The sequence below is a fragment of the Astatotilapia calliptera genome, chromosome 13 (genome assembly GCF_964374335.1).
Source record: "Astatotilapia calliptera chromosome 13, fAstCal68.1, whole genome shotgun sequence".
NCBI lineage: Eukaryota > Metazoa > Chordata > Actinopteri > Cichliformes > Cichlidae > Astatotilapia > Astatotilapia calliptera.
In genome coordinates this window covers 18,988,467-19,013,197 of record NC_137434.1, presented here as the reverse complement: position 1 = coordinate 19,013,197, position 24,731 = coordinate 18,988,467, and the positions used below count along the sequence as shown (strand labels likewise).

The 24,731-nt window shown below is 41.8% G+C and overlaps 1 protein-coding gene and 1 long non-coding RNA gene across 3 annotated transcripts; both read right to left on the bottom strand.

Moving 5' to 3' along the window:
* Positions 1–5,492: 5,492 nt before the first annotated feature.
* Positions 5,493–6,791, bottom strand: LOC145419760 (uncharacterized). Its single transcript, XR_013901100.1, has 2 exons — positions 6,638–6,791; positions 5,493–5,971 (listed from the first exon to the last, which is right to left on the bottom strand). It is a non-coding gene; the product is annotated as an uncharacterized LOC145419760 (long non-coding RNA).
* Positions 6,792–11,359: 4,568 nt separating this feature from the next.
* LOC113035041 (phosphatidylinositol 3,4,5-trisphosphate 3-phosphatase and dual-specificity protein phosphatase PTEN) lies at positions 11,360–22,590 on the bottom strand. Of its 2 annotated transcripts, XM_026190287.2 has the most exons (10): positions 21,807–22,590; positions 18,035–18,119; positions 17,859–17,903; positions 17,704–17,747; positions 17,257–17,495; positions 16,183–16,324; positions 14,411–14,479; positions 13,660–13,826; positions 12,567–12,908; positions 11,360–12,444 (listed from the first exon to the last, which is right to left on the bottom strand). In XM_026190287.2, exons 1-10 carry the CDS (start codon positions 21,883–21,885, stop codon positions 12,262–12,264), a joined length of 1,395 nt encoding a protein of 464 aa, XP_026046072.1. In that variant the 5' UTR covers positions 21,886–22,590; the 3' UTR covers positions 11,360–12,261. The 2 variants fall into 2 exon arrangements, with proteins under 2 accessions (XP_026046072.1, XP_080144322.1); XM_080288196.1 differs by lacking the exon at positions 14,411–14,479.
* Positions 22,591–24,731: the final 2,141 nt, after the last annotated feature.

Genomic DNA, 24,731 nt, shown 5'->3' with positions numbered 1-24,731 from the left:
AAGGAGTGAGCCTGGTGTATTATCTGACTGTATCTGATTTGCATTTCTGCCCTGTCACTGGCAGATGGCACCAGAGGTCGAGAGCAGAGCTTTTTTTTGGAGGCCATCTCAAACGCAGCACACACACACACACACACACACACACGTGCAAACACACAAAGTTTCACACTTTATCATAGAAAGAAACTAAACTTGATGATCAGAAGAGCCGCCTTGCTGCAGGTTCTCAGATTGGATTTAAGTGTGAGTAAAAGTCAGGTGTGATGCAGTGGGTGGAGGCGTGCAGTAACACAACAAGTCCAGCTGTCCACAGAGTGCTGTGCTCAACGCTTACAAGCATGCATGCATGCGAAAAGGTGGAGAGACCAGTGCTCTGAACTGTAGTTTTTAGTTTACACCCTCTGCTCTCACACTATTCATGCTTAATAGGAAGGAAGTGATGAATCACGCTCACTTATTTGTGGTAGTGGTGAGTGTTCGAGTACAGATAGGGCCGCACTCATACATGCACACAAACACTCACACTTTCTCTTTGCCTCCGTCCTCCCACCCTACCCCACCCCACACCATCTTTTTCTCTCTCTCTCTCGAGAAATCACAGAGGAAGTGAACAGACATGAAACCGCAGCAATTTGTCAGTTTTCTATCTGATGGAAGTCTCTTGTCACGGTTGAACTCATCCAGCACGTGGTATAGCGTTTATTGTGACACCGAAATTGTGTGTTTACATCTCCGCCATTGCGTCAGGTCATATAAGCCATCACTAGTGTCATGTGTTCCATTAAATTTGGAAACAAGAGAAAAAAAGTTTCCGTGTTGCAGAACAAATGGCTGCACGATGTGTCATCTTATCTTGATTTAAACCCACCCACCTGGAATTGGCAGTGTCATACGTGGTCTCGGTGACTCTGCGGCCTTGATCTATTTCATTGTACTGACATTTATTAAACATGTTGGTGGTTTAACACAATGAGCACAGCAGCTTGCAGCTGATTTTCATATCGCCTGTTTTCCTCGTGGAAAAAAAGGCTCTTTCTGATAGGCTCGCTTGTGCACACACATGCATTATACTGCTGCATGCATGCATGCATGTGAACGTGTAAGCTTTATTTGGAGACAGGAAACATCAGGGCGTGCTCTCACTCTCTTTACCTCTTTACCTCTTTCTCTCTTTCTTTCACACACACGTACACACACACATACACGGGCATGTAACCGTTATTTAAGGGCGTGGGGACATTCTTGATCATGTGGTTTCAGCGGGTTGCTTTGCAATTGTAAAGTGTGAAAAAAAAATCTGGTAGGTCTGGTGTACATGAAGACACAGATGGACTAAATACAAAAGGAAGAGGTTCAAACCAATTAGTTTAAGCCCCACTGAAGCGCTGAGCAAAAGAAAAAAGCTGTCTCTGACTCAGATACGATTACATCGTCATAACTTTGTTCTCCGGGTTCAAAATCAAGGGCCAAGTTCAAACAGAATGCTACTTGTGCATTAAAATCCCCCTTTGTTTCTTCTGTTTTTGTAATTTTCTTTGACACGGCCATCTTCTCTCTGACTCATCCCTCATGTCTCCAGTGTATTGTGGTGAACCGCCGTCAAATTTACTCCACTTTTATGTCCTTTTCCTCTCTCGTATCTCGCTCTCTCCCTCTCTCCATTCCCACTTGCGCTGCATCTGTCTCTCGTTAGCAAAGGTTAACCTCCAGTTCAGTGTAGATACGACTTCAATAATGCATATTTCCCATTAAACATGAATGAGGTGGCTTTTTAAGAAGAAAAAATATTGTAAATTATACAGAGCATGCCAATCTTGTGAGCTGAAATAGTTCAATATTTGGACAAATATGCAGGGAAAATTTGATTTCTTGGCCTTCTGGTGTTTTTAAAAGCAATGGAGAAGACCAGTCATTAACTTCCAGGGAGCTAATTGTGTGGTTGGTGCTCAAGTTGAAAAGAAATTGAGTAAGAAATCGTGTGTGTCAGCATGTAACAAAAGTCCAAAATGACCTACTCAGTTTGCACATGCATGCATAATGTTACAGCAGTGCCATTCTTACTTCAGGTAGTGTTTGTGGTCTACGGGAAAGCCACATTGTGTGTCTTTCTCTTCACACCAGCAGTTGTGTCATTTTTACCTTATAGATATGCAACAGTTTCCTGTCTTGCTTAATAGCCTGAAATGAATGCAAGTGGAACTGGCATAAGCCTGTGTGTTTATTTATCATTGTGCGCAGCCCTCAGTATGTACTATGTGTGTTGTCTCTGGAAGCTGTGGATGGGTACAGCCAATGCACATGCCATAGATGTGGATGATGTGTGTGTGTGCTTGGTGTGTGTTCTCATTTGATGGCTGCCACGCTATCAGTGTTTGTTTGGGGTTAAAAGCCCCTGTCTCTGAGGGTGTTAGCGGGGGTCATCTAAACCGGATCTGCTGCAGAATCGTTTGAGAGGCAGAAGAATAATCTGTAGCTGGCTTTGTGCTCCCAGATTAAAGTGATGATGTTTTAAACCTTTCTCACGGCCACAATATGCCTTTGCTTCCCTCCCTGCTACTCACTGAGTGTGTGTGTGAGACAGCAGATCCACACGGCCGGGTTCAAAAAAAGGACACCTTCCACACTATTTATGAAGCGAGGAGCTTTAGCACTTTATCTGAGACGACGCACGCATGTTCTATTCATCTATTAATTTGCCATCAGCGTGGCGTAGCTATAGCGTATCTTCTCTACTGTTTGAGGGGAAACAGCTGCTAATCCTAATCCCCTGCATCTCCCCCCACGGGATTCTGTCAAATCACAGACCCTTTAAAAAGCTCTGGCTTGCTGGTTTCAGGGCTGGTTGAGTAGCTGGCTGACTGGCAGACTCTAAATGAGAGGATGGACCACGCTTAACCCACTCCCGTGACTGACACCCACTAGGCCTCCAGAAAGTATGTCACTTGTTTGTACATACAAGCACGTAGACACACACACACTCACACTAGAAATTTCCATTGCTCACGGCTCCTCTAGAGGTATCATCCAATACGATGAAAATAACTTCCCTCGTAAACACTGGCAGGCGAGTAGTTTACAGGTATGTCAGAACGTTTAAATAAATGCATACCAAGCTGCAACAGATTAGAAAAAGGGAACTTTTGGTTTACACAAGATATTTGCCGCTGTAAAAGATGTTCTGAAAAACAACCACCGATACCATCGTCTAAAAGGAAACTGGCTTTCTGTGTGGTGCTGTGACCACTTTCTTATGTTTATGGCTGTCCTTTTAGCATACATGGACTGGATCATGCTTTGAAGTGTTACTTTTGGCATTTTAAACCATATCTGCATGAAATCACAGCTTGGGTAGTAAGGTTCACCGATAATTGACTCTGATATTAAATGGGATGTTATTTTTTTATCTAAAAACGAATTGCACTTTTAGAAAAATGTATTTATTTTTTTACACAATTTCCCCACTTACCGGTACATGTTTCACATTCCAAGGAAATATTTTTACTAAAGCATCTTGATAATCACTGAAACTTTTGAGAAAATTTTTTGTGGACTGTGGAGATACAAGTTTAACTTTTTAAATGGCTAGCATCCCGTTACATCTTGTGTAAAACTAACACAGCATTTAGAAAAGAACATCATACCAACAGTCAAACATGGTGGTGGTGGTGTCATTGTCTGGGGCTGCTTTGCTGCTTCAGGATCCGGAGGACTAACCATGAATTCTGCTCACTACCAGAAAATCCTGAAGAGGACTGTCTCTCCATCATTTTGTGCCCTGAAACTTAAGTGCATTTGGGTACTGCAGCAGGACAATGATCCAAAACACACCACCAAGTTCACCTCTGAATGACTTTTTTTGGAGTGGCCTAAGTCAAAGTCTTAATAAAAACAATTCAGCAAAGAAAAACGCACAAAATTGCTCCAGGGTGATGTGAATGATGGGGTGGCACGATCAGTTATTGGGTTTAGGAGGCAATTACTTTTTTTAGACAGGAGCAATAATATTAATAATAATAATAATAATAATACTAATAATACTAATAATAATAACTGTATTTATATATCACATTTCAAAACACACAGCTACAAAGTGCTTCACAGTTCAAATAAAAGTCACACACTGAAGATAAGTGTACACATTCAAACATACAGACGCACAAACACACACAAGCAGCCATACCATTTTGCCAGTTCGATGGGGAGGATGGAGTGCACAGAGGAGCCTTTTTTGCTGGAGGAGTCGTGAGACAACTGTTACAGATGGTTAAACTCAGATACACCCATGAAACAACAGCATGTTCTTGGTAAAGAGAAAAAAGAATTGTATTTGCGTAGAAACTTATTCACCAGAACATTTAACAATAAAGTTTCAAGGAATGTGCAGTCATGTGACGTGACTTTTTGCAGGCCTCTAACTCTCAGAAGACCCTATCGCTCAAGTAAATGCAAATATTGCCAGTTTTGCCAGTGGGTTCCCTCCCTCTATGCTGTAAATATAAATTGACTGGGGAAACACTTGGGGGTTAGATGGGGGATGGAGGGTACATACACCACACATGGAGATTTGTTTTTTGCTGTCCGAGTATAGAAAGTATACTTAAGTAAGTTTAACTATCATTACATCATCATCACTAGAATTTAATTGATCAAAACTGAAGCACCAACTTCTGTGATGGTCTATACCTCGGATGAAGCTGTAATATTAGTCAGATTATTAAAAATGCTCCAAAAGGCACACACAGGGAAGAGGTGCAGTTTAATGATTGGAAGTAGTGAAGGTGAGGCTTAGCAGACACTGATTTTACTGATCAGCTGCCAGTTAATGTGGTCATGCTCCTAGCATAACTAACCAGGTGAATGAGTTATAGCATTTATTTGACCCCACTCAGTATTGTTATAAAGGGGAAAGTTATCCATAGATGTGAAAGCTATATTTTCTGGCAGGGTGTAAAAATGCTTTTTAATGCCATGGAGTTGGCCATTTTAACATGGAAGTCTATGGAGACTGACTTTGTAAACTGCTACGCTACAGAACCAATGAAGACAAAAATCAAGTGTGGAAGTGGGGGTAACCACTAATTCTGCATCTGTCTTGCAGTGGGACAGTTTGCTGGTTTTATAATTTGCATCATTAATATCTAATTAAACATTTTTTTAGCAGCCTAATACGCCATTGGCTATCATCTGATGGCCATTGTTGGCACCAACTACTGTTTGGGGATTTCATTGTAGCCAGTGCATATCCAGAAAATGGATTTAAAAAATCTGGGCCCAGATTTCCTGTTTGGTGCATGCTTACAGTGCAGTTGTTAATGTTGTCAAAACATAGCTTGAGGTTTTGACACTGTAATAGAGCCAGTGCTCTGCACATGGACTGTTTACCTGTGTGCAGATGAAGCCAGCTGGAAGATGAGTGATCACCGTTCGGCAATGGAAACCAGAAAGTTTACGGTCCTTTCCCTAAAGATTTTGCATATTCATATACATCTGTGTTTGTAGAGAGTGTGTTTATTATCGAGAGACCTTTACAAACTATTAGAGCTTGTGGGTGTCAGGGTTTCCACTACATCATTACAACCTGTCAAGATGTACAGTATTTACATACCCCCTCCCCCGCATATCTCATGTACCGTGAAGCAGTTTCTCTTCTCTGGAACTCCGAAAGTCTGAACTCTGAAGCACCATTTCCAACTTTCACTCTCCAGCACAAACACTAATATCGCTCTTGTCCATCAGCCCTTCTCACATCAGTCATTTCAGATAATGACTCTCAGCTGGGCGAGACACAGAGTGGAGAGACGGTGAGGCTGAGCAAAGAGTATCGGCAGACGTGCTTGCATCTCCCTCCCTTGTTCTTGGTGTATAAGGATGAGATGGGGATGAGGAGCGTGCGAGTAACTATCAGTTATCAGCGTGAGGATTAGGGACTGTCATCAGCAGCCATATGCCTCATATTACCCTCCTGATGACACTAGATGGAGAGAGAGAAAAGAGCAAGGATGAGGCTCGGGGGAAGGATTGCGCCTGCTCTAAGATTTCAGGGTAAAAGTCAGGTAGAGAACAGAGCCTGTCAAAGTAAAGTTTGATATATGCATATACTCTGGCGTACGAACGCACAGTTTCACATGCTCAAATTCACACAGATATATGAAGAAGCCCTGCAGCGCGAGCACTTTTCACTGCTGGGTTCCTAAGTGACACACAATGCAAGTTCCTGTTGCAGGGATTTGTGTGTGTGTGTGTAGCTCATGGTAAAGCTGATACGCTTCCTTTCATGTTTTTTTTCTGCTGCAGGCTATGAATGTTGACTCTCATTCAGTACACTGGACACATGTGTGCTCTTCATTGATCACAGAAGAAATAAGTATGAGTGTGTGTGTGAGTGTGTATGCATCTTAAGGAAGGGGGAGGGGTCAGTGGCGACAGCAATACAGTAAGTGTTTCCATGTGCTTCTCTTATTCATGAAGACGCACATAAACAGACACACACACACACACAGGCTAACAAAGCATGCTGGCACATCCATGTCAACAAAAACTCTCCCTCAGACACACACAGACACACAAGAGCAGGGCTCGTGTGACTCATTAGGTGACTCAGGTCTTGACAGTAAAAATTACATCTGAAAACATTTACCGTATATTCATTAACAGCTGGTCCAAACTCATGACGAGAAGCACTTTAATGGATTTCACTGTTTCCTGCTAAGTCGTGCTGCTCCATACGTTCCTACAGCTACATGTTTCCAAACGTCTCCTTCTTCTTCCTAATTCCACTTCCTCATTCACCATAGTTCCTGTGTGCTATCGGAGGGGCTATTTTGGGGCATTCACAAGAAGAAGAAAAAAAGAGAAACCAGGCACAGGATTTGCTGAAAGTGAGACGGCAGAAGTTCACAAACGAGAGAAATAATGACAAAAAAATATACTGAGTTTTATGGTGTTCGGAAGGCCCTTTCCCTACTTTGAACGAGTAAAAAGGACAATATAGGTTTAATCATATGCTGACGAATGCAGTGTCTGTTGTGATATTTGTCTTAATCTCCTTTCAAAGAAAAGCTGGATGGGATTCCAGCTTTAATGTGGCGGATTAATTAAAAAAATGGGAGAAGGGAGCCAGCTCGAATAATAATCAGAGTGAATGCATAAGTAATCGGAGCAACTTATGTTGTCTTTATCTCATTCGTACCCATTTGCGCGATGTATGTGGGCTTATATTGTTTACGTGTCATCTCATGAGAAAGAAAAAAATACTTTGATATTGGCACTTACAGGATAGATTTGGGGGAGTTTCGACTCACAGCAGACCACCATGAAGAGGCAATAAGGATGCAGACAGACCATAGGTGTGAGCATGAGCTTGTGGTCTGGCCTGGGCTCATGTTAGTTTGTTGGAGGCAGTGTGTGACTTTTTCATACTGCAGTCATTGTGTACATATAAATATACATATATACACACACACATATATGTATATGTGTGTGTGTGTGTGTGTATTTGAGATTGTGATGGTCCACACGTGTGAGTATGTGTATTCTTTCCATAGCCTGTCACTCGTGCTGCTGCTGAGTCTTTGGTAACTTACAGCGCCTGTGTGTGTGTGTGTGTGTGTGTGTGTGTGTTTAAGCTTTTGTTTAATTTCTACTTCCTGTTTTATTCTTGGCCTAATCCAAACGCAACACAGCTGTGCAGTCAGCCAGAGAAAGAGGGCTTGGGGGATGGGTTGCCAGGTCCTGGTGAGTGCAGCCATGCTCTACAACTGCTACCAACAGATGGAAGGGAAATGGGGTTACCAGCTTGGACTTAACTTCTCTTTGTAGGCCAAACTGACCCCCACCCTCCCCTCTGTCATTTCATCATAATACTATGCTTAAATCTCTGTATTTTGGTGTTAGCTTCTTTACCTCCCCCTTTTTTCACAGTAGTTAGAGGCTTAGACTGTGGAAGGCCATACATGCCACAAAATAAATATAATTAAATGTCAATTAAAAAAAATAAAGACATAATACACGGTCTTATTGAGTCAATATTGTGACAGCCTGAAAAAAACCCAAAAGGTTCATGAACATTTGATGTATAATTCTGATTCAGTATCATCGTTTAGACACATCTCGGTGCAGAAGTATTCACCTGGTTGTCATTTTGCAGGTTCTGGGGTCTATCACAAGAGCTCCCAGAGATTTAAGCTGTTTTTTCCCGACTTTTCTCTTTAGGTCCTCCCTGTAACATTTTTATTCACCATTGTACACCATTTTTATTGGTTAAAATGAGTACTGAAGAGCAAAGTTCACTGAATGAATTCCTTAATTAGTCACTAATTATCTAATCTAGGAAGTAAAATATAAATTAGGTACATCTGTTCAACTGCTTGTTATCGCAATAACTAATCAGGGACTCACATGGCAGCAACAGCAGGCAGACATCGTTAATACGACCTGCTGAAGTTTAAACCAAGCATCAGAATGGAGAAGAGAGATGATTTAAGGTGGCATTGTCAGTGACGCCAGCTGTGCTGGTATGAGTATTTTAGAAACCACTGATCTGCTGGGATTTTCCCACACAACCATCTCTAGATTTTACAGAAAATGGTCCAAAAAAGAGGAAATATTCCGTGAATGGCAGTTCTCTGAAATGAATGAAAATGCCTTGTTGATTTCAGAGGTCGCAGGGGAACGGGCAGATTGCTTCGAGGTAAAAGGAAGGCACCTGATACAACCAAGGTATGCATAGGAGCATATCTGAATGCACAGGATGTCAAACTTGGATGGGCTACAGCAGCAGAAGACCACAAAGCTCAAATCATCTCACAGTGATTTCTTGAACATGCCTATGGCAAATCTGCACCAACTAGGTGATGCTATCAATACGGACCAAAATCTCTGGAGACTTTTTCCAGCACCTTGTTGAATCTAAGCTATAAAGAGTTAAAGGTACAGTGTGTAAAGTCTCACAACTAGATCTCAGTAAATTGCAGAGTCAACCGCATTCTGTTTTCTTGCCCTTCACAATTCAAGTGCACAGTGTTTTGACACTGTTAGTGGCCATCAGTGAAACCTTCCTTGAAGTGGATTTAACATCGTTGGAAACTTGAGCCTGAAATTATAGGCTATAATAAAACTATAATAAAATAAACTACTGCCCACGCCTTACTTTTAATGGATTAATTCTGAGTTTATGAGAACACATCAAGTGTTAGAAGATGTAATTATACACTAATCAATGCATATTTATGAGTACAGCAATCACTTCTTTCTATCACGTAACCTGAAAAAATACTTACTGTACCTTTAAGACAGCTCTAAAGGCAAAATGGGGTTCAACCCAGGATCTTAACATCAAGCCATTAAGCTACATTTGAGATTAACATCTTTATACTATTAGGATAATATATTCAGTTTAATCAAACAACTTACACACACACACACACCTTTTATCTAAGTAGTAAAAAGATTGTACTTCTATAGATTAAAATCAGTTTTCCTCGGGTATGTGAGACAAATATTTTTTGGTCAGCTGGGATTTCTATTTTCATTGCAATACTGGAAGTGACCACCTGGAAAAATTAGCACCAAGGTGTACAGATCTCTTAATTATTCTTAATTAATTAGTCTTAGGTTCAGGATAAGCATAAACACATCCATCAATACGGCTAGTTATCCAACTTTGGGAGTCTTTACCAGCTGATTCTAACTGTAACAAACCAACACCTCCGTTTTTCCACATCATATCCGCAAACGCTGTATCATCTTCCATCTTTGTTCTGCTGGATGTATAATGTACTGTTTAATCCACATGTCGGAAGGAAAATTCACATTCACGTTATGCAAAGCAAACATTCCTCCAAATCTCCTGCTTCTCCATTGGTGCCTCACCTCTTGAGAGATGGTAATGTGGGGGAAATCAAACATTTTTTCTGAGGAGCCAGCCCTCAAGACATTCAAATGAGGCAATACATTTCGATTCATATTTCAGGTGCAGTTTCTGGAGTGTTTAAGTGATGAGAGTAGCAATCAGAAGCAAAGAGCTGGACTCTCAAACTTGGCTGAAGTCACGGCTCTTGGTTCGCTTCAGTCTTGTGTGCCTGTGGAGAGCTGAGGCATCTCTCTGGTCTCTCAGCCCAGCACAGCACATTCATTATTAATCTACCAGAGTCTCTCCCTCCTTCTCGGCTCAGCCAATTACAGTTGGGCCCCTGCGACTGCTGCCTGTCTCATTTGACGCTGCGCTGGTTGGCTTTGATGTCTCTATCAACACGAAAGAGCCGGGCACCGAGTCTTAATAGAGCAGAAGGGGATTATGCGACTGCCAGCCCCCGGGGGTGGAACAATTTTTAAAATATATGTTTAATTCATACTTTATTTTATTATCAGGAGACTTTGGGCCAAGCTTTAGCCAGGGTCTTGCCACTTTCTGCACTGCTATCACAGCAACATGCTTGTTAATCCTATTACCCTTTCATTTGGGGAACCACACAAGCCTGCAAGCAGAGCAGGCTCGACTACCAGAGGCCTCGCACACCTCCCTCCTGGGCTGGCAGCCTTTCCTTCCTCTGCTCATTTCATATGGAGAACGCCTTTATTAACCAGCAGAAGCCACTCCACATGCAGCGCTGATACTCTGGTATGAAGTCGGGCTGCTTTGGCTCATAAATGTTAATGTTGTTATTAGGGTTCAGAGGTCAGTTTGCTTCTCAGAAAAATCTACTGGTACTTGGCAAAAATGTAAAAACCACGAAAGCGAGGTTGCACAAACTCCAATCGGCAGCAATGTTTCCAAATATAATCAACCAATTTCTGCTTTTTCTCACCACTACACTGCCATTAGATGCTCGCAGCTCCCTGGTTCCACTCAGTGTTATTTGTTTAAAGTGGGCTTTTCGCCATCAGTTGAACTTCTAACAACAATCGTTCCATCACTTCCCTAACTCAGGTCCCACTCGCTATTTGCAGCACTGACCTTTAAAGCAGGAAGTTACTGTTAACACAGCTCCAACGACAACCTGCTTTACAGCATTTTTTTCCCTCCCCCTTCTCACCAGGGACAGCGCTCTGCACTAAAGTCCCGTCTCACACATGCTAAAAATTTAGATTACAGGGTCTGGGTACCGTCATTTAAAATTACGACTTCATTTGACAGCAGCGGTGTCAAGTTAGAAGACCGCACTAGCCGCGACGCCCAATGACAAAAATTCACTTTGGAAATTCATTTTCATTCTGCATGATTTTCATTAACGGAAAACAGCAGCTCTATTACATAAAGCTGTGATGTAATTTTGTGAGCATGACTCAAAGCAGCGGGAAACCCCACGCAGAAGAATCTCAAAGCTGCTTTCATTATCAAAAAAAAAAAAAAAAAAAAAGACAACATTGCATACATTTATTAGGGATGGACGCCAATTCTAATACATGCAAATTCACCATTGTCCTTGAAATGTAGTGTCAACATTATTGCAAACACTTGTCTCCCTGCTGTTTTGTGTATTATATTTTTATTATCTTAGGATAAAAAAAACATTAACAATTACATGGGATGCCTTGTTCTGCATAATTTAACATATACACAGTGGGAACAGGAATGGCAATGCTTTAGACATCATCACAGCCTCTTTATAACCCCCGCCCACCCCCAACCCACTGCCCGCATGCAGTTTGCACTGCACAAAGGCCAAAAGTCACGTGAGACAGCCTGCAAAGAGCACAAGAAGCATTCACAGTAAAGGAATATAGGAAGGAGGAGAGGATGGAGGGTGGGGGAGAGTAAAAGATGAGAGGAGAAGAGAGGGAGTGAAACAAAGTGACTGCAGCACTGGCCTTGGTTTAGACAGGAGAAGAGCAGCATAGTCCTCGTATATCATTCTAGCTTCTCCCACACTTCAACTCCCATCTCCTGATTGTGGTACTCTTTCCATTGTCTTTGACACGAAAAAGTTTGTTATATATGCATGTATATATGTATATACATATATGTATGTATATATATATAAACACAGTTTTATAGCTACAGCACCTTTTCCCATGGGGCAACAGTGTCAATACCTCGCACATGGTTCATGGTCGTGCCAGAGAGAGAAAAAAACAAAACAAAACAATATATTGGTCAGGATATTTCATCTTTTTCCCCCCTAAAATTGGCATTTGACATGATGATATTCTATTGCCGTCTGGGGGAGGGAAGGGACAAAGGTTCTTCTTTTGAGTTTATATTCAAGTTTTCTCCTTTTTTTCTGCTGTATAATTTCTTCCTTTTTCTTGTTTAAAAAGAGTTCACACTTTTGTGATTTGTGTGTGCTGCTCTTCATCAAAAGGTTCATTTTCCGGATCTGAGTCAGTGGTGTCAGAGTATCGATAATGGTCTGGCTCATTGTCGCTAACGTCGGGGGTGACTGATGTTGAAGTACTAGCCTCGGAGTTCGGCTCCTCCACGGTTTTCGTAAAGTACAACTTCACCTGGAAACCAAGACGAGATGATCACAAACAAGTCTCGTCGCTGCTCTTTTCAGTTTAAAAATGCAAAGTGAACTGACAGCAGATATACGGTTATTCAACAGCAGAAAGATTACAGCACTTACTTTGAAGTTTGGTGAGAAGTAGCGGTTAGCTTTGTCTTTGTTGGCCTTGTCCAAGTCGTTCTTATTAAGTGTCAGGATGAGATAGTCCTTGTCCCTGTCGCTTTCTTTGCTGCTTTCCTTCTTCTCCTCCCTGTAGTTTTCTCTCCAGTTGTCCTTGCACTCGGCACTTTGCAGTTGGCCCAGTCCCGGTCGGCCTGGTCCAGGTCCCTGTCCCGGAAGACCCTGCCCTGGTGGCCCCTGCTGGCTCTCTAAACTGTTAACTGCCCCGTTCTCCATCTTGTCCCCACCCTCCTCTGGTCCAGGGATGAAGAAAGTGTTCACCCAAAAATGAAACATTTTGTCCTGGAGGGGGAGAGGTTACAACAGATTGAGTGAATGAAGTACTGAAAGGAAACTTTACAGGTTTTTGATTAGGTTTCTTTCCAAAATCAGTTGTTCTAGCTAAGGCTGATGGTCCATTTTTTACTGTCAACAAATTCAGAGAAAAGCCAGCCTTGCACTAGTCAGTTTAAGTATTTTTCAACTGCTGTGCACCCAGTACATTTCTTTCTACCAATGCACTATTCTACTCCTGTTTCAGAAGCGTTTGTTAAAAACTGCACCCAGCCATTTTAGGAAATTAGCGAGCATTTAACCAGTGTCGTTTTTAGCAAACACTACTAACAGGAGTAAACAGTGCATTTTTTGGGGTCTATTTTCAGCTGTGGGTTAATATAAATTTCAGTATTTATGGCAGCAGGACAGCGAATGAGGGAGTTACCTCAAAATAAACTGGTTGCCCTGCTTGTGGTCCTGAAGGAACATGCCAATGGTGTGCCTAATTGATCTGTTTTTAATAGTTTTTGGGACAAAACTGGCCTGCAGCACAGAGACCCAAGATATTAAAAATACCACATTTTTGATTTTTGGTTTATTTGTGAGAACTGTGGCAATAAAACCGTAATTGCTGGCACCCTGCCAAGTGTGAAAATGCTTAGTCGTCTTATCGTTCTGTGACCTAGTCACTTTATGGCATACAGTGGCTGAAATAAGCTCCTAAATTAGACTGAGCAAATGAAGCCGCAATGAAATCTCCCAAACACAGACAACTAACCTTCTTCAACATCTTATTCTGTTTATGGAAGAACTCCACTTTGATGTCTCCGCAGACTGGGAGCGGCTGGGGAAATTCAAAAAACATATGCTTGTCCTCGCGCCGTGTGTGAGCGGGGTTCGATGTGTGAATCTTCACTTTCAGCTGGTACACCACAAACTGGGGATCTGGAAAAAGTGTTGACGTTGTACAGGGGTGAGGAGCACGATGGGTGAGATTTGTGAGAGGGGGAAGGGGGGAGTGGGAGAGAAGAGACAGAAAGCACAATAAGAGGAGTGAGCGACAGTGGAGGAGGGAGTAAATCAGGAGGGCGAGACAGGATACAAGTGTTATTACATGAGTTTGACAAAAGAAAATGGCACAGCACACCACCACCTCCCACCCACTGAGTAAGTGAAAAAAAAAGTGATAAAACATTATATTAAAATTAAGGAGGAGAAAGGGAAAGTTAACAGGCCACAAAATGTAACACCCAAATAGACCCAGAACCAGAGACACAGGACCCTATTCTGATAGACAGTCATTGGTTTGGTCTTGGACCAGCACAACACGTTGCATTTAGAAGAATTTTAACCCTTTCTTCTTCCTGTCAGGGTGGATGGTGGTGCTGGAGATGACTTCATGTGCCCCTAAGCTTTTCCTTTCCTGCTAAGCAACATGTCTACCTCAGACTGCTCCTGCCTTCTGGATCTCTGGGGCCATATAAAAACAAATGAGTGAAAAAATAATAATGGATGAAAGGCTCATTTACCCCAATGCCAATTCCCTTTCTTGAAGCCCTGAGGGGTCGGCTCGCTCCTGTTTTTAATGGTACTGTCCCCTTAGAGAGAAAGAAGGAGATTATCACAAACAGGGCCTGGCTGGCCTGTCAGGGGCTTGACAGCACAGCAGGTACAAAACACAAGAGCTCTACACAAATATTTACATCTACATAGCTTTTCTTAACAACAACATTCAATCCGTGGCTTCAAAGCAGAGTTGTGCATCTTACAAAAACGTTTGACAAGGCACCTAGTGTGCACATGAGAAACACAAAGAGGAAGAAACAAACGGGGAACTTTGAAATTGCTGAAAATCAAACGACCAAAATGCGTCAGTTTTCTTTGGTGGAAATAAAGAGAGAAGTGTTTGACATTGAGCAGTTTCTAGCAATTAAACTGGTTTCTATTTTATCATTGCAGTGAGCTAAGAACTAGAAAAGCTAGAAAAACAAACCGCAAAACAGAAAAAAAGCGATGCACATACAAAGACGTCAAACTCAGAATAGGGCCTTTTTAAGCAGAGGGTTAGCAGGGGAAAAAAAGAAGGAAGGATCGATACAGTCAGGGGTTTGCAGCACAGTCACGTGTTAGGGTAAAGAAGTCACAGACATGAAGGAAGGACAGGTTGCTTTTTCTGACCGACAGCTAAAAATGGACAAATTCAGATACGAGGAGAGCACAACATCGTATGACTCAGATGCATTTGAGCAGATAAGCAGAATTATTTCACTTTTTTTTTAACCCCCTCCTCAGGCTAAAACAGAGCACTATTTAAACACTAAAAAAAGGTTTTCTACATGCAGCTAAACACTCTGCATTCATGTGAACATGAAAAATGAAACGCAGGGAATGAAATTTAATTAAGAGTGACATTATTTGCTTAGAAATTTGGGGAAATCACTAAAGTTAGCACTGCAGTAAGCATTTGGTTTTGACGGCTGTTAAAAAAAAATAAATCAAACGGGTTGGACTGCTTGCGTTTGTCACTACGTCAACAGGGGAGAACAAGTGCAAATGTTGGCAGACATTTTACAGCCGTCATATCAATTAAACTCTGAGCAAACATGCAGTGATATGTAAATACTCATAACTGAGTGGCTGTTACCGTCAGTGACTTACTGAGTGCTGTGCTATTGTTTGCTAAAATTACTGCCATCTAAATTCCTCTCGACTTTAAGTTACTTCCTGGTTCGGCCTTAGGAAAACATGTAAAACCTGTGCTTATGTAGCTACTACTATAGGATGCGCTCTTCTCTATAGAAGGGCATGCTGTAGTTCTTCTCGATGGTGAGCATAGAAAACGAAATCCTATAAAAGTCTCTCACTAGAGAGGAGCCAAAAAAAATTTAGATTAATGGCTCGGCTTTGCAGTTTTCGGAGCTAATAAAAATCTTAAAAGGCTCCTGTGGAAAAAAAAATCTGAAATTTTTATTAAGACAACCAGTGGGGATCTGGTTCACCGGGATTTTCTGTGAGCAGCAACAAGCAGACTTGATCGATACAAAACCGCCCTTGTTAGTTAAATACAGCACGAAATTCAGCTGTACTCAACAAGGCTATTAAAAAAAAAATAAAAAAAAGAAACAGCAGAGGACAACTTGGCTCCACCACAGATGACCTGCAATGCCCTACGGTGCTACGCTGCAGTGTGTGGGTTAGCCCCACGGTGCACCATACATGCAAGGCCCTCGCTCTGTCTGAACAGCGGTATGCATGCCTACGCCCTAGATTGGAGTTGAAGTTGAACATGAGCGTGACTCACTGCAGGTGCCCCCGCTGAACATAGGGAGAGTCTCGAACACCATTTTGTGGAAGAGCAATGCCACCGGCTTGTACTCCAGCTGGTGCTTCAGTAGGTAGCTGTAGTAGTAGACGTAGCGACGCTGGCTCGGGATCGTTACTCCCTGCAAACAAAAGCAACAATGTTTAATCCAGGGGTGCCAAACATAAAGCCCAGGGGCTGGAATTGGCACGGAAAAGAGTCCACTCTGGCCCACTGGACGGCTTTGAAAAAAATTGAAAGGATGACATGAATTTGAGACTTTTAAGTGTATTTTATAAGTTTTATGGCTTTCCCCCCACAGCCAGTCATACTAAACCACTGTAAATAAGTAACAGATAAACAAATAACAGAAAGCTCCCAATCAGTCACTATCTACTATAGAAATGTATGATTTTAAAGTCTGATTACAGCGAAAAGAAAAAAGAAAATAAATATTTTTCATTTTATAATTACAGGACAGTCTTTTTCTTACATTTTAAGCTCAAAGCAGCATTTTTTAATCATGTAGTAAAACTGAGATGTGTTGATGAAACTACAGTACTATTACTTATGTTAAAATATCTCGCAGATTAAATGTGTAGTGAAACTTTTTTAGACTGACAGAAAAGGGAGTTTCACTGGTTCGGCACACTTAAGTAGGCCGTATCTGCATGTGGCCCACAATGCAAAATGAATTTGACATCCGTGGTTTTGACGCAGATGAGGGACGCAGGATGCAACATGAGATCACCTTCGAGTTTATCCGTTTAATATGTATTACTTCTTAAAACAGAGCACTGGTGCCTGAAATTATGCTTCTGTTTTCTATGTGTGTTCAAATCTTTGTTTTCTATGTGTGTTCAAATCTTTGCAACCTTGATAATTATTAGTGAAAATCAACTCAGTCATCTTGTATGGTCTCCCTCTCTTTTTCTTAGCTTGAACATGAAATTTACTTTCAATTTGAAACCAATTAAGCAGGATGTGGCTCATCAGTCACTGCCCTGCTTGATGCAACTGCTCTAAAAAGTAATAAAGCCTTCGGAATTGAAAGCATTTGTTTCGTGATCTCACCTTCTTGTCCCTTGTCCTGACCTCCCCATAAAAGTCAAGTGCTTCTTGGGCCTCCTGAAATTTCCCACGATGGAGGAGATACGCGCAGATCATGACTCCGGTGCGGCCCTTCCCGGCCTTACAGTGAATGGCCGCCACGTGATTGTCATCCTCACTGAGCCACTGGTCCAGGTCTTCACAAAACGGCTTAATAAGCTCCAGCTGAGGAGGGTTATGGTCTTCGAAGGGGTACTGTGCAACTGAGGTGTGGCGGGATGCAAGCCCACGCAAAGTTGTGATGAGAGGGGGGGGGGGGGGGGGAGACAGTGCAAACAGGTCAGCATAGACAAGGTGGGCAGGGAGATGCTGAGTATTTTGAGAGATCTGACGACCTTGTGCGTCATCAGGCCTTCAGCAGGGCTTTTATTTCTTAAAAACAGCATTTATAGAAAATGTGAAGCAGCCTACCTCTGCAGTTAAATTTGGCAGTATCGTAGTGTCTTTCTGCACAGCTGAAATGTCAAGAAAATCCCCCCCAGAAAACTCCAGTTAGCAATCACACAAGAGGAAGCTGGTAAGTAAACAAGGATGAGCTCAGATGCAAACAAAATGTAGAAACTTACAGGTTGTAGATTTTGTAGTGGTTTTTATGCTTTGAATCCAAAAACCTGTCCGCAGAAAAATAATAAAATCATTAGATCGATATGAGATCAAAGTGCTAGAGCAAAACGAATAAACTCATGTACTGCAGGATAAACTGCATGTTTGTTATATTACCCTTTACCGAGATCACACTTACCGTACTACATCATCTATATTGTTTCTGTACACGCCTTCAAGTCTCTCTGCTGGAAAGCCCATTGCAATGATATTTGGGTAAATATCTGTTCAAGCAGTCAAGGAAATGTACAATCTGCAGGAAATCAAGAGGGAGCTACTACCAAGGCTCCCAGCGTCAGAACTAAAGCTTTTAAAGGAAAGGACTGCTTAAAAGAATTTGCCATTACAGCACAACTTCAAGAATGCAGACATGAGTGAAAGGGTTGAGAAAAGTTTTAGTCCACGCCATTATAAGAGTGTGATTGTAGTTATGGATAGACAGGAGAATAGGGGAGGGGTGCTGGCCAGTATGTGCGTGCATGTTGTGACAGATGGCCTTGACAGTGAGAAGCAAGCAGTGACGGCAGGAGTAACCGTGCTCCTGCTTCAGCCAGGCCCACATGTGGGTGCATGAGTAGAGTCTCTGCATGTATTTTTAGAACATAAAGTTATATTGGGATGATCGCAAATGTTCGACTTATCTAGTCTGAATTCAGCCAGAGACATTTGAATATCTGCGAGATTGCAAGCGGGAAACATGAAGTCACACATGTAAGGAAGAGGGAAAAAAAGTTAACTCAAAAAACAAATGCGCCGAGCTGCAAATTTGCAGGTGCAGAAAAAGGTGGTGTTTGTGTTTCAAATGGCTCCATATTTCCGCAAGAACGGTGAGGAAAATGTCGTGGCCAATTATATGGTGACATACATTCACTCTTAAAGGCGCACATCAGTGTCACATTGCACTGAAAAAGAATAATTTGGTTGGCATGCATGTCTTGAAGGCTCGGCTCCAACGCCTACCTGTAACTGAAGTCTGCTCGTCAGTCTAAGCTGTGGGATTTCACACTTTAACCACTGACTAAAGGGCAACCTTTTCTTACACTTCCTGTGCCACAACGTCAAAAATAGAAAGGCTGAATATTTCTAATTGGATGTGTTTCGTTTTGTCCCCCCCCCCCCCCCCCAGAGTCAAATCACTTTTTAAATGGTCAAAATAATTTGACACACGCATCTGACAGCTTTGGCGAGAAAGCACAGCCGGCAGCCTCTATACAGCCCTCAACTTTCCTGGTGTGTGCAGTGCACATACAAGAACCTGTGGATGTAAAAAGCCCACAAGGTCAACTCTTTTGATTCAGTCTGCATACACACAGCTCATTGTTCAATCAGCAGACCTACAAGTACAAAAAAAAGGTTTTCCACAAACCCGGGTCAACTGTACTATGGCAGACATTAATGCTGTTTCAGCCATTTTTGGGGGAAATTTTCAGCAAAACCCCATCAGAGGATTTCAGTAAGTGCCTGCACGCAACCCCATGCAACCAGGCTATGCACAACACAGGCCTCGTACATAAATTCAAGCCAGCCCTATAGCAAATCTTTGAGGTTATTTGCATACAGCCAAGCTACTTCCTTGAAACTCAGCACAGCCGCCTAAGCTGTATATCCTGTACTATAATAAACCTGTTGATTAAGGGCTCAAAAACCTAATTAGGAGATAAAAACTAGTTTTTAATGCTTTATAATGGGCTACTCTAACCCGTGGATCTACGGGCAAAGTGGGTCCAGTCAGACTTTAACTGATCTTTACAAACCTTCAGGGAGAACTTCAGTCCAGAGCATGGGGGTCTTGGTTTCTGCAGCTGGAAAGAGATTCATATGCTGGACCCCTGAAGGAAGCTCCAAGTAGGAGGAAAAAAAATCTGATGCTTTAGACACGCCTTTTCTTAAAAGCCAGCCCTGCCTCAGCTCTATGCATATGCCAAATCCACAACTGAGAACGAGAGAGGGGGGGAGATAGGGAGAGTGGGACCCAGCAGGAGCTAAGGTGGGGAGGACAGGAAAGGAGGAGAGCAGAGGAAAAGGGGCAAGCAGAGGGAGGGAGAATTAGGAGTGGGAGTAGTAAAGAAAAAGAGCAAAAGGAGAGGAGAGGTGGTGGATTGAGAGGGTAAGAGGGAGAGAGCACTCAGACAGCAATGATGATACAAGATCACTGGCAACTCTATTTTAAGGGCAATTCCCAGAACTGTGATACTGCATTACATAACTGCAGAAAGCCCATATTGTTTTTAGACATAGTGCCAAACATGATAAAAGGGATAATTCGAAAGGGCCCACATCCAAACAAGAGGTGGCTTCACACCAAAGAAAGATTCCACTTTTGAGTGGTGTACCCTATTCACACCTGCACAAAGCTGTAGAGGTATACCACAAGAGTCCTGCCACTGACAAGACATGACATTCGATTTACCACATTATAAAAGCAGGCGAGAAACATCAGATCAAATACTGTGAGACACGCCTTTCATCAGCATCTGCAGTCACACATACATCATAGCTGACAGCTCTGCCTGAAATCACTTCACTATGTTTCTATCTATAGTGTCAAGTCAAGGTAACTAGCACTCAGCTCTACATCTGCACTTTCAGAAAAGAAAGAACAAAAAACGCCACTCAGCAAGGTTTTCAAGTTGCTAACAATAACAAAAGTAAATTCGGTACATAAACACTCCAGGCCGCTCAACTCTTTGTATACTTTAAGGAACCAGATAGGGTTGGAACTTCCATTATTGATTAATCTGCAATTTCAGATTCCTACCCCCCACCCCCAGCACACACACACCACCCAATAATAATGTGGAAAAAGTCCCAAAGCCCAGGTGGGATTTTCAAACGTCTTAATTTCTTCTTACAGTAAACTGATTACATCAAGTTTTCACATTTGAGAAGCTGGCTTTGTATTGTCTTTAGTTTGCTTAGAAATGTATTTATGTTTTATTTATATATATATATATATATATATATATATATATATATATATATATAATTTTTTTTTTTTTAAACAATAGGATATGATCTGACAACTTAATTCCGCCATAAAACCAAAAATGTCAAACTCTGGGACTCAGAGGTGATCTCAACACAAAGGCATATTAATTGAAACTTTTACCATTAACCAACTTTAAGCACTGTAGCAAATTACATTTTGCATTTAGCTGCCCAAAGTCAACCACTTAAGTTGCTATTCTAGCTTACCACAAGCCAAATAAGCAAAAGTACCAACTTTAGAAGCGGGAATACTGCGCCAGTGAGGTCAGCTATTGTCAGTGTCAGTCCTGCTGTGAAGATTGAAATTTAATTTCTTTTAATATTTTAATAGCCATCTTAACAAAAGGGAAAGGAGTTTTATATCCATCAGTGAACGTTAAATCCATTAAGAAACACAGATAAGAGGGGCAAGAGTACTTTAGCCATTTGCTCGATTGTGTCAAAACAAACGAGAAACCCACCGAAAATTAAAAACCTGGGTAGCAAATCCAGATGTAAATAAAAGCCAAAGATACCCTAAAACAAATCCTAAACGCATCATATATGCTTACGAGAGGCACAGATTTAAAATGATAAATATGGCCAAATGACTAACAATTTCACAACCTTCACCCAGGTTCACCCAGGCTAAATGCCCTGTCACATTTAAACACAGAGACCAATGTCCAGCTTAACAGAGGTTTCCAGCTGTGATGTTAGTGTGGTATTCATACGTGCCGCTTTGACAGATCCACCATCTTTCAAACATGCTGGGTGACAGCAAAGCTGCGCTGTCGGACCAACTAGCAGCTAGCTACGATAAGTAGCAGGGGAGCCATCTACCTCACGTTACTCCACCGAACTGGTTCCAGTGCTCTTAACCAGTGCAGCTAGACCATGTTAGTGACCAGTGGCCCGAAAGCTTTACAAATTAAGAAGGATACATGTTAAGTCCAGGTCGAAACCATCCTCTTGGTATCTCCTTTTGTTCCGACTGACCATTTCTTTTATAATCGACGACATTGTAGCAGGTGACAGGAGTCTATATGGGGTAATCTAGTATTGGCGGTTTGGCCGATTATGTCGCAGTCACTGGGTCTGCTCTCGGTGGCTCACGGCTGAATTTTCCAGGTCCTGACAGAGAAGTGCTAGCCAGCAGTAGCGGTGGCTGTCGGTAGGATTAGAAAGGCTTCCTCTGGATCATAAAGACGGGCCTTGCTCTGCTCCTCCGCGGAGGCCCGACTTTCCCAATCCTGCAATTCGTTTTGCAAACACCCCCGGATAAAATACATGCAGGTGTCCTTAGAGGAAAATACTTCAGAATGCCGTGAAATGTCCAAGCTGAAGGCTCAATGGCAGCTGCCGCGATTGACAGCAAGAAGACAGAGAACTCACCGGTTCTCTAAACCCGTATCCAGTCACTAAGACGTAGCTAGCTCGCTAGCTAACTAGCTAGCTAGCACAGCTAGCTAGCAACAATAGCTAATGCTACCTCCTTTTTCGATCCAAATGCCCCCTAACGATTTAACATTGTCATCGACTGATTGCCAGGAACACATCTGAAAAAAAGTGACAGGCTCCACCTTCGATGTATAGAGACTATACAAAGTTCAGAAATGTGTACAGGCTGATTTGACAGTTCCGTCCCGTGAAATCATCTTCTTTTCTCGCTCCTCTAGCTCCAGCTGAACTCTCAGGCTCCCATCATGGCCTCCACAGAAGGAAAAAAAGAAGGTAGAGCAGGCTGGGATTTTAGAGTATGTATCACGCCGCCTTCATCGTTATAGTCCCACCCGCTTAATGAAACCTGACAAACGCACACGTCTCTAATATGCTTCTACTAATTACGAATACGCGCTGAAAAGCAAAATGCCTACACGAGTAATCGTTCTGACCCCGAAAAGCGAGATAATAGAATTATTTCGTGCTTGTGGCGGAAGGATAAAATGTGTTCGCTTACGACGCTCCCTTCTGTCAGTGATCACGTGTGATGTAATTAGGGAAGTTTCCAACATAATGTCACTTTTCGCGGTTTAAACTGTCATTTCGGGTATGGCAAGTATATCAGTGCAAACTGTCGACCACGAGTTTGCACTGCATTTGCTTTTACAGAGGAAATGCTTATGTGTTGACAATATCTCCATCGGTTCCTTTGTTTTTTCAGTCTTCTCAAAGCAAGTAATTTATACCCAGGTTAATTGCATGATCATGCACTTTGTCTGCAATGACGAACACCACCATAAATAAATAAATAAATAAATGAACAGGATTAAATCTGCATGATATAATTGCGGACATAATAAAGACAGGTGTGCGCAAACTGTGAAGTTAAATTCACAGTTAAATTTAGGGTGCATCCTTCACAATATCGTGTACAGTAGTTATTTATTGTATTTAGAGTTAGAGATGAAACGATCGATCAATAATCCATAGTAAGGAGGGAAATCCAGCCAGGATTTTCTGCTGGTTCCGCTTGCTAAAATGTCACATACAGGCCTATTTACTGGGTTGTTATTCTCAATCAGGGACGTGCAGAGGGGGGGGGGGGGGGGGGCTAGAGGGGCTTGAGCACCCGCCCCTTTCCTGATGAGTGCCCAAAGTGCCCTTTTGTTGAGGCAACTTTTAAATTTTATTTATTTATTTATTTATTTATTTATTTATTTATTTATTTTATGTGTGTGTGCGTGCGGAGTCCTGTCTGTGCCCCTCAACAATAATATTTAACTATTAATCATAGTTTTGCTAAATAAAAGGATCTGGCTTGCATCAGTCACATGATCACATTTAACCAATGATCGCCCTCGACGGCAGAACGCGCTGGTTACGAGCCGGGAACGAGCTCACAAAGAGCACGCGCATTTTTTGCGGTCCGGAGCTGTAGGAGAAACACAAGTTAACTCAGAGACACAGACTGATGCGACAAAACCAGTAAGTAGGTGTACAGCGTACCCTGTAGTGTGTAGCACACAGGAGTATTAGCTTATTACGTACACGTTGGTAAGCTGTCTTGTTGCAACTGACTAACTGAAACAAACGAGCGTGCTGTGTGTGCAACAGCGCGACAAACATTACCTGTCCTTTTATTAACTGCACAAGTAGTGCTGGTCATAGCTGCTGGCTACCTGTGTAAGGCTGTCATGGGTCTGTAGCTCTGTCACCGTTTTAGGGAACATATTTAGTTTTAAAGTAAGTTTCTGGGCATTTCCTGCCTTTCTGGAGGGATTATATTTCACTAAAAAACGATCTAATATGCATGTCCACATAATAATAATTATAATTATAATATATTAAAAAACACACGCTGTATTTTAAAGAACATACATTAAGAAGCAGATTATATTAGATTTATATTTTAAATAAGACAAAAGTTGGATTTTACAGCAGTAAAATGATTGTATCTCTACAGTTTAAAAATGTAATAAGCTTTGCCCTGCACAGAGTGGATAGTGAAACAAATGGAATCATCATAAATACATTATTTCATATTTATTACTCCCCCCTCCTCATTGCTTTATTATTGTAGCTCTAGTAATAAATAATAATGTAAGGATGCCCATAGTATATACAGTATTCTGAAGAAGGTCTAAAATGTCACTGTGTGTGCATGTGTGTGTTTTATTTAGCTGGATTTAAAAAAATATTACTCATGATATAACATTGTGCAGACATGGCTGGTAAGGACATGAGGAGGAAACAGTAGGAGCTGTATGAGGCTACTAAAGGCAGTGCTATAACATTTTTCTGTCATCATTTTATTTTAGATTAAGTGCTGGAGTTGTTAGGTGTGGATAATTAGATTATAGTTTATTGCAATAGCAAGTTGTGCCTTGTTCTCAGATAGACAGCAAGTGGAGAGTGATATATGAAAT